The sequence below is a fragment of the Mustela nivalis genome, assembly GCF_964662115.1.
Source record: "Mustela nivalis genome assembly, chromosome: 14".
Taxonomy (NCBI): domain Eukaryota; kingdom Metazoa; phylum Chordata; class Mammalia; order Carnivora; family Mustelidae; genus Mustela; species Mustela nivalis.
In genome coordinates, this window is record NC_139033.1 from 18,740,639 (window position 1) to 18,753,823 (window position 13,185).

The window sequence follows — 13,185 nt, forward strand, 5'->3', positions numbered from 1 at the left end:
GTCGCCCCCAGGGCCGCGGCCCCGGGCTGTGAGCCGTGAGCAGCCGCTCGGCCACCGCGGATCCGGGAGACGCAGAGTCCGGGGGGGCGCCGGTGTGCTCGCGTCCCGGGCGGGGCCTCACGCCCGCCCCTGGGGTCCTCCTCTGGAGCGCGGCGCCCGCGGCACTCGCCCTGCGGAGCACCTGTCCGCACCTGCTCGCTCCCGGGAGCCGCGCGCGCTCGGGCGGTGCGGCCCCGCCTCCTCCCCGCCCCGTCCCGCCTCCTCCCCGCTCCGTCCCGCCCCGTCCCGCCTCCTCCCCGCCCTCGCCCCGCCCCCGCCCCGCTCAGTAGGTCTTTCGTCCGCGCCCGGCCGCCGTCGGGCGCGCGTTCCACTTCCGCCTTCGCCCACGTGGTCCGGCTCCGGCTCCGTGCGCGGCGCCGTGAGTGGGGTCGGGTGGGAGCGCGTCGCTCTAGTTCCCGGAGCGCGGCCGGAGGCTCCCGGACTCCCGACGGGGAAGCCGGCCGGGCGGGGCGGGAGGGCCGGGAAGGGCAGGCGCCGCCGGGGAGGTCGGCCGCCGGCCGCGGGAGCGCCCCGGGGGGAGGGCCGGGCCCGTGCCACCCCCGCCCCCGACCCCCGCCCCCGCCCCCGACCCCGACCCCCGCGCCCGCCGCGCATGGCGGCGCCCCGTCTGCGGGCGGCGGCCGGGGCCCTGCGCAGAGCCTGCGGAGCGTGGAGCCCGCGCCTGGGACGGCGTCTGCTCCGGTAACCGCGGCGCGTCGCCCGGGCCCCCGCCGTCCAGGCCGCGCGCCCCGGCCGCACGCTCACTCGGGCCGTGTCCTTGCAGCTCGCCCCCCATGGCCGGGAACGTGCAGGCCCCCGCCCCCGTGGGCGCCGCGCGGGAGCAGGACCGGAAGGCCCGGGGCGGCTGGCAGGGCGGGGCGCGGGTCTGGGAGGACGCGGAGCAGCAGGCCACGCAGCTGAGGAGCGGCCCGGACGGGGAGCTGCGGAGGAAGCTGCCCAAGCGGAAGATCGTGCTGCTCATGGCCTACTCCGGGAAGGGCTACCACGGCATGCAGGTGAGGGCGCGCGCGGGGCTCCCTCCTGCGACCGGCCTCGGCTGGGACCGCGCCGTGACACTGTCCAGCGAGGGCAGCGCAGGACGCGGGGCCTCGCTCTTCGGCGTCGTGGGGAGTCCCCTGGCCGGGGTTCCCGCTGGAGCCCTGGCGGCGCGAGCCCTGCTGTGGCCCCGGGAGGTGCCCCGCCGGGACTGTGGCCCAACGGCCTGTGGCTCCAGGCCCTGATGGAGGCTCGCCCTGCGCCTCTCTCCTGGCGGCCGCGGGGCTGGGCTGCTGGGCTCGGTCCGAGGCTGTGCGAAGGTAGAATTCTCAGAATTCCTGGAAGCCGGGTGCGGGCGCTGCACACGTGCGTGACGGCTCTCCTTGGTCCCGCAGCAGCGTGGCTCCCGTGTTCCGTAAGCTTGCTGAAGCTTGACCGGGGCATGGAGTTGAGTGCCGTGCCCGGAGCATCCAACACCACCGGCCTGGGCGCTCCAGGTGTTGTAATGGGTCTCACTACGCACAGTGGAGACCTGGGGTTCTTCGGGTCTTGTTTTAAGTAAGAGCGTGGGTGGCACCGGGGACACTGACGTGGCATGAGGTCACCTGTGCCAGCGGGTCGGTGACTGCCTCAGGAACGGAGGGACCACCCCTGCTGCTCCGTGTGGGCCGTGAAATGCCTTTGCGACTGTGATTTTGACGTGCATTTTTGCCTTAGGCACCGTCGTGAAGGCTTTGCTGAGGCGCACTGGCTTCTGCTTGCCTCAGTTTCCCCGTTAGGGAAATGAAGGGGGTTGGAGAGCAACAGTGGCTCGCCTTGCTGTTGGAAGGACATTCTGAAAGCCTGGCACTTGGCCGCCTTCCCCACCGCCGCATCTCCGTCCCCCGCGTGGGTGTTTGAGCAGCATTTGTGACGTGATTGTCTCAGTGAGGGCTGTAAGGTAGACCTTGGGGAGAACTTCCCCTGTGGTGATCGTGGCAGACTGCTCGTAGACCCTCGTGTGCCTGGTGTGCGGGAGGCTTTCTCTGAGTGGCATCCTCATGGTCGTGTGACCTCATGGATGTGCAGGGACCTGCAGGCACTGGGTTGTGGCTGGGGCACGCTGAGAGGGTCGCGTTAGGGGGTTCTAGAAGCAGTGGCTGTTCTCTTTCCCTTGCACACAGTAGTTCCAAGAAGTTGTACAGGCTGGTCACGTGAGCTGAAGGGGTGCCAGGATGCCAAGGCTGGGTTTCTTGCTTTGAGTCAAGGGGTCTGCCTCCCCGTGGTCATAAGGGGGCGGTGTCCCTCTGTGGCCTGCTGCTGCTGCTGACCAGTGGGTCTCGGGTAGGAGGGGTGCTGGTTTCAGATCCGACCAGGTGGGAGGCAGCGGTGTCTCGGGGGACACCCTCTGTGGGCTGTTTGACCCGGCTGCCCAGGGTGGGAAGTTTCTAGAAACTGGGTATGCTTAGGTAACTCTCTCACTCGCTATGGAACAGGGAGGTGCCGCGGTGTGTCCCCAGGGCCACAGGTGTGGGCCCAGCACCCAGGCGCCCTACAGGGAGCAGCGTAGGCCCGGGGCTCCCATCTGTGGGCAGTGACTGAGTGAAGAAAACCAGTTTTCTCCTCTTTCCTTCAGAGGAACGTTGGGTCGTCACAGTTCAAGACCATCGAAGATGACTTGGTGTCTGCTCTGGTCCGGTCGGGTTGTATTCCTGAAAATCACGGCGAAGACATGAGGAAGATGTCCTTCCAGCGGTGTGCCCGGACAGATAAGGTAGGCACTCCCTGCCCCTTCCCTGCAGGTTTGAGCAGCAGCACCTGAAGGGGCCAGTGTGTGCAACACACCACAGGTCAGTGTCTGTTTGTTAAGACTGTTGTCTGTGAACGACAGACGCATAGACCAAACTAGCCCATGTGGAAAGAAAGCCATCACCTGGTGTCACTAAAAAGTTCTCTAAGCATTTCCAGGCTGTGTGTGGCAGGATCTGGAGGCTCAGTGCTGCCCAGACTTTGTGTCTGTGCGGTTCTCTGTGGCTCCCGCAGGTGGCCACATGGTGGTCCCAGTGTCCCCGCGACTCAGGCTTGATGGTACGCATAGGATTGAGTGTCGTGTTTTCCAAGAGGGGAAAGGAAACAGATGACCCTGGTGTGAGTAATGTTTTATTTAACTTAGTTTATCCGAGATAGTCTTTTTTCTTTGTGTAATCAGCAGGAATACAATCGGCAGATCACAGTTCCCATTCTGTGCGGGTGCGAGTGTGCGTGCTTGTCATGGCTTGGTAGCCCACTACGTACTCCACGCTCATGGTGCGTCACCGCTGCTCTGGCCACGTCTCGGGGACTGGGGGGCTTCAGTGGCTGTGGCCCTGTGCTGTCCATTCGGCCCTAAGATTGGGCCCCACTGCAGGGACTCTGCCTCACACATCTGTCCTGGGCTTAGTCCTGGGCGGCATGGCAGCCATGCCGAGTGGTCTCGTGTTCCTGGGTGTCGGTCTGGCATGGGCAGGAGGTCCCCAAGGGAGAGTGGAGGGGAGCCAGGCAGGCGGGTGGGGCAGAGGCACTAACCTCACGCTCCTCTCCAGTAGACAGGACGTGCAGAGTGCACCGAATGCCCTCTGTCCTGCTCTGCATCCCAGCTCTGAGCAGCTTCTGTGGTCACCTGAGGTCCCTCGGGGGTGTGACCCAGACATGGGCAGGTTAGAGTCCTGAGCAGCCGAACCATGGCCACGTCTGCAGGTACGAGATCCCCTGGGTCCAGATGCTGGGCAGAGACCGCAGAAGAGGCACGCTGTACAGATAGCAGGGGACAAACACGGGGCTGCCGGTTTGCGTCTTGTAGGTGATGCAGTAATGTTTCTCACGGCTCAGGATAGGGTCCTGTGGTTCCTTACAGTCTCCCTTTTCTCTTTAATTGTTCCAGTGACAGCTCTCTGGGAGTTTTCTAGGCCAGAGAAAAGCAGATGTTTGCCTGAGTTAACGGTGGGGCTTAATCTGCTGTTGTTGGGATTGCGTTTGGATGCGTTTTCCTCTCCTAGTCTGGGGAACCCGAACAAACCTGAAACTTCCCATACCAGCGTCCTAGCTCGTCTCTCCACTTCATGCATCTGGCCCGATGGAGGAAGAAATGATAGCACTTTCTTATTTATTTTTAAAAGATTTTATTTATGTGACAGACCGAGATCACAAGGAGGCAGAGAGGCAGGCAGAGATGGGGCAGCGGGGGGTGGGAAGCAGGCTCCCTGCCAAGCGGAGAACCCAATGCAGGACTCGATCCCAGGATCCTGGGATCATGACCTGAGCTGAAAGCAGAGGCTTAACCCACTGAGCCACCCAAGATAATTTTTCTTCTTTTTTTTTTTCAGGTTTTTTAAGAAGTAGCTTTGTTGAGATACAGTCCGCTCCTTACAGTTTGCCCACCCAGAGCGCGGGTCAGTGGGTTCAGGCATGTTCAGAGCTCTGCGACCATGCCTGCGGCTGGTCTGGGGACACTTCCAGCTCCCCAGGAAGGACCCCAGATCCGTTAGCCGTCTCCTGCGCCAGCAGCAGGTCCAGAACGTTCTCATTTACACACGCGATTGATAAAGAAATAGCCATGCTATCTTCGTTCCTTTTTTTTGTTTTTTTAAGATTTTGGTTTTTTTTTTTTTTTAAAGATTTTATTTATTTATTTGTCAGCGAGAGCGAGTACAGGCAGACAGAATGGCAGGCAGAGGCAGAGGGAGAAGCAGGCTCCCTGCTGAGCAAGGATCCTGACGTGGGACTCGATCCCAGGACCTTGGGACCATGACCTGAGCCGAAGCCAGATGCTTCACTGGCTGAGCCCCCCAGGCGCCCCGGACCGGCTCTCTCCTCGATTCCGCCATGACGCCATCTTGCCACGTTTCTCTTTCCGTCCTTTCTTCCCCGAAGCTGTTTGACAGTTTGAGAGTCTGTCATGGACCTCAAGACCTCCCGAAAGCCGCAGGCCTGAACGTGCAGGGACGGTGGCACCCCGGGGGGCCTCCCCTTGGACAGTCCAGCGCTGACGGATGGAACACCACTGCTCGTGCGCCCCGGCTAGTTACTGACCTGGTCTCTTAGCCACAGTCCATGTGTGCACACATGCTCCCGTCCTTTGAGCTCCGTTTAATCTGTCCCATCTTTTCTTTTTTGGTCTTTTGTGACACGTTTTTGGGCAACTCGAGGCCAGTTGTTTTAACAAATGTCCTCAGGATTTGTCCGATTTTCTTGACTCACTCCGAGTTTCGGGCAGGGATGTCCCGTGTGTTGTAGTCTGACCTCTTGGCACGGGTTTGTGGGGTGTCTTCAGATGATGTTCACGCGGCGCCCTGACGCGGGTGGTGCTGAGCTGCACACCTGCCCGTCTGCACCCAGGACGGCACCCTGTTCCCCGCCCGCCCCCCAGCAGCCCTCCTGTCTCCTTCCCTGCCCCCGCACGGTCCTGCCATGCTGACTTTCTGAAAAGCCAGCTTCTAGGCGAAGGTTTGGCATCGGGTAGGGATGCGTGCTCTTCCTGGTGGGCCTTGCCTGTGTAACCAGCCCCCTTTCCCTGTCCACGTCGCGCCCCGTCCCTGTTCACAGGATAATTGCTCTCCTGACTTAGATGGCACAGTGGTCCTCCCCACAGTTTGTGGGGGATGCGTTCCAGGCCCCCGGGTGGGTACCTGGCCTGTTGATGGAGCTGAAGTCCTGTTATGCAGTGTGCTCCTAGAGGTGCCCAGGGACAGGCGAGCAGCGGTCCCTCCGGGCAAGCCGGGGTGATGACAGCTGTGTGCTGGCCTGGAAGTCACACGAGGAGGGGCTCTCGGAAGGCCTCTGAGCCGTACCTGCTGTCCCTGTGACGAGGGCAGACAAGATGAGCCCCCGCGATGAGATGGGGGGTGCAGATGGCGCGGACTCGTGCTGGAGCTGGAGGCTCGTCCTGGAGGTGCCTGGAGAGAGGACGGCGGCGCCGTGGGCGGGGCTGGGCGAGCTCTTCCTTGCTCGGCCTCCCATTCTCCTGACCAGATCGCTTGCTCTTCTTCCCCCACGTCGTGCAGCGTTCGGTCCAAGGGGGCCTTCGTTTTCTGCCTGCGTGATGTGTCTCGCTGGGCTCTGAGGCCATCCCTGATCCTCTCCCGGGTGTGCTCGCCTGGCTTCGTGGGGGCGGAGCGCTGGCCTCCGGTCTCCGCAGCCTCTCAGATGCGTTTCTAAAGCCGAACTTGTACGGGAAATGGCCTAGTTGGCGTGGTCCTTCTAGGAACCACCTTATGGAGGGGTGTGCCCGACCCTTCTGCTTCCTTTGCAGGGTGTGTCGGCGGCCGGCCAGGTCGTGTCCCTCAAGGTGTGGCTGATAGACGACATTTTAGAAAAGATCAACAGCCACCTTCCACCTCACATCCGGATCCTGGGTAAGCGCAGCAGGGCACGGCCCTGTGCCCCGTGGCGGCGGGTCTTGCCGGGATGGGAGGCCGCACCAGATCTCTCTGGTGTGGAATCAGGGTTCCGAGCGGTTGCTTAGCGGTTGGTAAGAGTGGTTGTGAGTCTTTTCAGAGGTCGCCGTCCCTCCTCCTGGAGGATGTGCCCGTCGTAGCAGTGCCTTGTTTCAACCAAACCCCGGCACAGGAGTCCGGATTCGGTTGAGTTAAAGCAGGTGATGACTCTCCTTTGTAAGAAGGCTGGTAAGCGGGGTTTTAGGTCTTTGTTAAACCAACCCCATCTGGCCCTGCTTTTGAGTGGCGCTTCTGGGCCCATTACGTCTCCAGGCCATTGGGTTCGTCGCTATAGACGTCCGCGTCTGTCGCTCTTCGTCTCTGGCGTTCTGTGCTCTCCTTTTGTTCTGCTTCCTCTTTTGGATTAATGAATTTTTTCGTAGTTCCATTTCATTATCACGTGGTTGCCTTCTTAGGTAACTTCTTAGGTAACTCACTGTGGTTTTTTAGCGATTGCTAAAACAATTTACTATCTATCTAAACAATCTATCTATCTACTAGCCCCCTGATAGGGGGCTAAAACGGGGTTGAAGACCCTCTCTAGCGGGCCAGGCTGGTGGCCGCCATGCGTTCCTTGATTGTCACTGCCCCTGCTGTCCCGTCTTTGCACACAGGCTGTTTGGTGGCCTTGGTGGCCGTCTCTGTTAGAGCGTTCTTCTCACCTTGCTTTTTGTAACGTCTGAGGATGACTTCCCTGCCTCCGTCCCCCCGCCTCGCACCGATGGGTGTGGTACGACCCCGTGTGGCACCCACCTACGCTGCCTCGATTTCCTTCTAAGCTGCGAATTGAAAAAAACCTTTCGAGCCATAAGTGACGTATAACGAAGCCTGTATTTAAGCGCACAGTTCTGACATGTGCGCGTCCGTGCGCCCACACCTGCGGAGCATCCCGGCTACTACCGCGAGCCCTCCGCCCCACCCCTCCTCACCGGTCACCACCGACCGGCAGTCTGGCGCCGCGGGTTAGTTCGTGCTCTTGGCGTTTTATGTGAACAGAGTCAGGCCCCAGGTGTGGCTCCTTCCACAGAGCCAGGTGCTGTGTGGACCTGACACGGCGTGCTGCACGTGGTTTCTCCGTGGGCCACCCGAGGGTGCTGGGCTTGCGCGCTGCTGCGGACACAGCTCCCACGGGCACTGGGTGCCGGCGACTGGAGGCCTCGTGTGAGGTCAGCGATGCTTCCTGTGACTCTGTCCGCACCGGATGTCTGTGTTTGCTCTTTGCAGAGTTTCTCTGCCTCTCAGGAGGTCCCCCCCAGGACACTCCTCATTGAGTAAACCCTCGTGAAGGCCAGTTGACATGCTTGCATGGGAGGGTCTTCCATGTGGTCCGTAGATCGGGCCCTGGTTTTGCTAAAGAAGCAGCGAATCCCGTACAGTTACTGCAGTTGTCAGCGCTCCTCGTGCAGTGTGACACGCAGGGTGGTGTTCCTGGCTGTGGCCCCGGAGCGCGGCCGTTGTCAGCGCTCCTCGTGCAGTGTGACACGCAGGGCGGTGTTCCTGGCTGTGGCCCCGGAGCGTGGCCGTTGCGGCAGATCCTGGCAGGCAGTCGCCAGCACGATGCATCTAGGTGATGCTCGGTGTGGGTGAAAGCGTTTAATGGCGGGCAAGGAAGAAAACCTGAAATTACCCTCAAATGAGGCCTGACGGTAGGAGCCCTGGGGCTGGGCCGGCTGGAGCTGCAGGCCCAGACCCACCCCTGTAGGCCCGCGGGACCCTGGTGCAGCTCAGGCCGTGCGCAGAGTCCTCGCCGGAACTTTCGTGTCCCTGGGGGAAATTCTGTATGCACACAGACATGTCTGCTTCACACAAGTGGTGCCCTGCGTGCTTTGTCCTGTCTTCATTTCCCTTCCTGGTTAGCGCGTCTGTCGGGCACCTGCCGGGCTGTCAGCGCTCAGAGTGGGGGTCTCTGCAGGCCTGCTTCCTGGTGCTCGGCGGCTGCCTGCTGCTTTGTTCTGCGGACGTGCTAGAATGTGTGTGATCGCTTCTCTTGCCGGTCTTCTAAGTTGTCTTGAGTTCTTCCAGTTGTCGCTGAGCTGGTGGTTGTTGCTGCCTGGTGGCCTCGCGGAGGACAGTTTGTAGAGTGTGGTTTCAGGTCCGCAGCACAGGCCGTGGAGAGCTGCACAGTGCTAGAGCACGTGCTGCCCGGCCCCTCCGTGAACCTGGGTTTGATGCGTGTGGTTTTGATGAGTTGGTTTGTGTAGCTCTGCCGTGGAGCGTCTGGCGCGGGCGGGTTCGGGGCGCAGAGGCTGGGCCCGCGTCTGGTCCAGGCGCACGCTGGCCCAGAAGCGTTGTTCTCACCTGCCTCCTCTCTCCCCAGGACTGAAGAGGGTCACGGGCGGCTTCAACTCCAAGAACAAGTGCGACGCCAGGACCTACTTCTACATGTTACCCACGTTTGCCTTTGCCCACAAGGACCACGACGTGCAGGATGAGAGCTACCGGCTGAGCGCGGAGACGCTGCTGCGCGTGAACAGGCTCCTCGCCTGCTACAAGGGCACGCACAACTTTCACAACTTCACCTCGCAGAAGGGGCCCCGTGAGGCCAGCGCTCGGCGCTACGTCTTGGACATGTTCTGCGAGGAGCCTTTCGTGCGGGACGGCATGGAGTTCGCGGTGATCAAGGTGAAGGGGCAGAGCTTCATGACGCACCAGATCAGGAAGATGGTCGGCCTGGTGGTGGCCATCGTCAAGGGCTACGCCCCCGAGAGCGTGCTGGAGCGCAGCTGGGGGGAGGCGAAGGTGGACGTGCCCAAGGCGCCAGGGCTCGGCCTCGTCCTGGAGCGCGTGCACTTCGAGAAGTACAACCAGCGTTTTGGCAATGACGGGCTCCACGAGCCGCTGGACTGGTCGCGGGAGGAGGCGGGGGTCACGGCGTTCAAGGAACAGCACATCTACCCCACCATCATCAGCACCGAGCGCCACGAGCGGTCCATGGCCCAGTGGCTGAGCACCCTGCCCGTGCATGACTTCAACGCCACCGCCCACGCCGCAGCCTGCCCAGATGCCAAGGTGGGGGCTGGGGCCGTGGGGCTGGAGGCTGGGGCTCCGGGGAGGCCGCGGGGCCTCCCTTCCAGGCGCTCGGGTGAGCTTGTTACCTGCTGCACTGGGGCGTCCTCGCGTCTGCTGTGCAGACGAGCAGGCTGAGGCGCAGGGAGGTGTGTCCGCCTTTCGGGGTCACACAGCCGGGGGTGAGCAGGGGCAGGGCATGGGATTAAGTGGATGGTGGCCCCACGGTGCTGCTTTGTGTGTCCTTCCCGCTCTGTGCCTGGTGACCTTGGACAGAGGCTGGCTGGGTGGTCTGCGTTTCTGTTCGTGGGACAGTGCTGTGAGGACGAACACTGTGGGGTCCTCATGTGTCTGTTGTCACACTTGCTCTGGAACGTGGGCTCCCTTAAGAGGCATGCGGGATGCTTGGCGGCCACCCCAGGAGGCTGCTCTCTGACGCGCCCTCCTGCTAGGGCTCCGGGTGGGTCGTCCCTGCCGGTGGAAGTGTTAGGAGGAGGGCGCGTCTGCGAGGCGCGCCAGAGCTCAGCGTAGTCTGCGGCGGGAGGTCTTTCCCTGGGCCTGGGTTCTCCGCTGGCCCAGCAGCTCTCCACAGGCGCAGTCCCACCTGGAGTGCTGGGACGTGCGTCCTGTCGTCTACATGCCCGGAAACGCGTGCTTCCTCCTGCACGCCTGGGCTGTAAACTCACGCGCGCAGGTGAGGCGAGCCAGCCAGATGGGCCAGGTGTGGAAGAGCAGGTGTGCAGGCGGGATGACGGCGGGCAGCGGCATGGGGGCGTTGGGGATCGGACAGTGGAGACGGGAGTGCTCCTGCTCTGTCTCAGGGCCGTGGTGGGGTTGGGGGTGGCGGTGGGGACAGCTGCACTGGGAGAGCTGAAGCTCTTCCAGGGGAGCTGGGCCTGCCGGGAGCTTGCGTGAGCTCTTCTGCTCTGGGTGTTGGTGGGGACTAGTTCTCCCAGGCACTGAGGCCGGACGGTGTGTGTGTGCGGGTTTGAGCTGGGGGCCCGGCGTGCCTCTGCTGGGCTCCCGCCGGGACAGGCTCCTGCCGCCTGCGCTCGTCCAGTTCGGGGGAGCCTCGTTTTCCGTCCCCTGGGGGGGTCTGACGGAGCCCCGTGAAGACTCCCTCGTTCCCAGCTTGGACTTCCCCTGAGCAGGTCCGGGGTCCGAACTGTTGGTGTGGAGACCAGGTGTTGGGCAGACACTGGGCTCCTGTGCGTGTCCCTGATGCCAGGCCAGGCGGCCGTGGTGCTGAGGCCCCCGCGGACAGCCCACCCCAGGGAGGAAGCACCCACACTTTTGCTCTTGTCCTGCAGGTCCCCAGCCCCCCAGGAGACAGTGATTGAGGTGGCGGCCGCCCGCCGGAGCGCCTTCGGGCTGGCCCAGTGTGTGCCGGGAACCGCTGCTGCCACCGCTGCCGCTGCGGGCCGTCCTCAGCGACACAGGAGAGCCGTGCCGCGGCCCCGCAACCTCAGGGTCTTGAGACCTGCATCACGTTGGGCTTCATCCCAGGGAGGACCTGCTGTGAGTCTGTTCTCAGCTCATGCATTAACCGTATACACCTCAGCATGTAAAGGCACTATTTTTTTAAAGAAGTAATTTTTCTTATTAAATAAGTACAAACTTTGCTTAAGTCATGCTGTTTTTTATTTTTCATTCGGTCTTTGGGAGGGAGTGGTGTGTGCTGTTAGGAGCAAAGTGGCATCGGTGGGTGGGGGCCAGAGCAGGTGGGCATGAGAGGCTCTACAGGACCAGCCAGCAGGCCCTCAGGACTGGGCTTGGTGGCTTGGCGGTGTAGTAGAAGGCGGCACGAGCAGGGCGGGCCCTTCCCCGGTCACCTCCACCCCAGCCCTGCCCACATCTCAGATGGGAAGAGTGGGACAGACAAGGGGACGAATGTGCCCCTCGGTGAGGCACATTCTTTCCCAACAGAAGACCCACCAGTAGCTTCTTCCTCTAGTGGTCAAGGGCACGTCACGCCATCTAGTCCAGCTGCAAGGGACGCTGGGAGACTCCCTTTACCAAGTGGCGGGAGCTGCTGCACAGCCCAGGAGTGACCTGTCAGTGAGGGAAGGGGGGTCAGGTGATGGGCAGGCTGTGGGCAAGTCTGCGGAAGGCACGGGCAGTCTCCAGTGGGGGAGCGCCGCACCGGAGTGTGTTGTGCGTGTGCGTGTTGGTGTCCGTGCACGGGTACGCAAGTACACATGTGATAATGCATGCACGCACGAGACGTGTGGTGTCTGTCCCGTGGGTATGCACGTGTGCTTGTGTGTCTCTGTGGGTGCTTCTGTGCGAACGTGTGTGCATGCATGTGGGGGCACGACCCTGTGTGCACAGAGCTGGGCAGATCTCTTTGAGAGCTTCTGAGTGCACAGACAGGCTGGCGTGAGTATCCTCAGGATACCAGCGCCAGGGACGCTGGTGTGGCCAGGGTGGGGTGTGAGGGCAGAAAAGCAGTTGGGCTTCCTGCTGCCACAGGGACGGGGGTGAGCACAGGAGAGAGGGCCGAAGGCTGAGGCGGGCCGGGCTTCAGGCTCGAGGGGCTGATGAGCTGGGGCCATTCGCAGATGGGGCCATTGGGGAAGGGCGGTTTGGAGGAAGTAAGGAGGAGGTGGGCGTTAGGTGTGGTAATGGGCCTCCTGATAACAAAGTTTCTTTGCGAAGACATTTCCAAGTGTAGAATAAGCCTAGTAACTGCTGGCCGACAGCTTCACCATGAGAGGCTACAAAGTCTCAATCTCTAGAGTAGATATCTCCCAACGGTGACTCCAGGTAGCTAACGGAACGGAAGACCTGTTAGTCACCTCGGAGGATCCCTGGGTGTGCAGCGTTTTACAGTACCTCGTTCCAGGGCTGCTCCCAGAGCTCTGTGCGGGGACGAGCCCATCTGATCGCCCTCTTCACACAGATGGCGACGCACAGTACACTTGACTCTTGCCTGCCTCAACGTAGCGTGGCTTTGCAGTCACGAAAGGCTGCACTGTTCTTGTTGGTGGCTCACCGTGTCCACGCCGCCCAGCCTCCCGCCAGGCGTTTGTCCAGACCGTCCCTATATGTCCTTGTTCACAAGTGTGAGTAGCTGTGGATGCAGAATCAGTGGTCTGATGGGTTTCACTCGACTTTAACAGCTCCGTCCATCCACAGAGTTCTGCAGATATCACATGATGGTAGCTGTTCCTCATTCTCCCCAGAAACTTAGGGGAGCAAGTCTGACCTCGGGGCCAGCCTTTTCCTAGGTTGCATGATCCTTCCCTGAGTAGGGAAGGCACAGAAAGTTAGGGCCGGGATCTGTGTAGTCAGGGCGTCAGATGCCAGAATGCAGTGTTACCCTGAGGACAGAGGACAGAGGACAGCAAGAACCCGCACCTCCTTTCCCTGCCTGCTGGGTCCCCACATTGGCCGGCATATAAGCTGGGCACGAGAGTCAGCACCTGGAGCCATGGGAAATTGCGTGAGCTGCTCTCACCTGTGTGTGTTGGGAGCATGCAGGTCTCTGAGAGGAAGATGTCACTGGTTCTGTGCGTGGTTGGGAGATGTTTTCTTCAGGAGATTTGGGGCCTACAGATGGCTGGGGGTGGGCAGCTCAAGGACTTGGTTTGGGACTGGACCCCAGATCCCCTGGAATGATTCCTGGAACAAAACGTAACTGGCCCACTGAGGCACCTGCCTCTGGAGCTGGGGGGACCGGAGGACCGGGAGC

At 61.6% G+C, this 13,185-nt stretch overlaps 1 protein-coding gene across 1 annotated transcript; it reads left to right on the top strand.

Moving 5' to 3' along the window:
• The first annotated feature begins 402 nt into the window (after positions 1-402).
• On the top strand, positions 403-11,118 carry PUS1 (pseudouridine synthase 1). The gene is made up of 6 exons (XM_082698850.1): positions 403-741; positions 824-1,055; positions 2,651-2,788; positions 6,302-6,404; positions 8,803-9,494; positions 10,802-11,118. The coding sequence occupies exons 1-6, from the start codon at positions 653-655 to the stop codon at positions 10,829-10,831; spliced, it is 1,284 nt and encodes a 427-aa protein (XP_082554976.1). The 5' UTR covers positions 403-652; the 3' UTR covers positions 10,832-11,118.
• Positions 11,119-13,185: the final 2,067 nt, after the last annotated feature.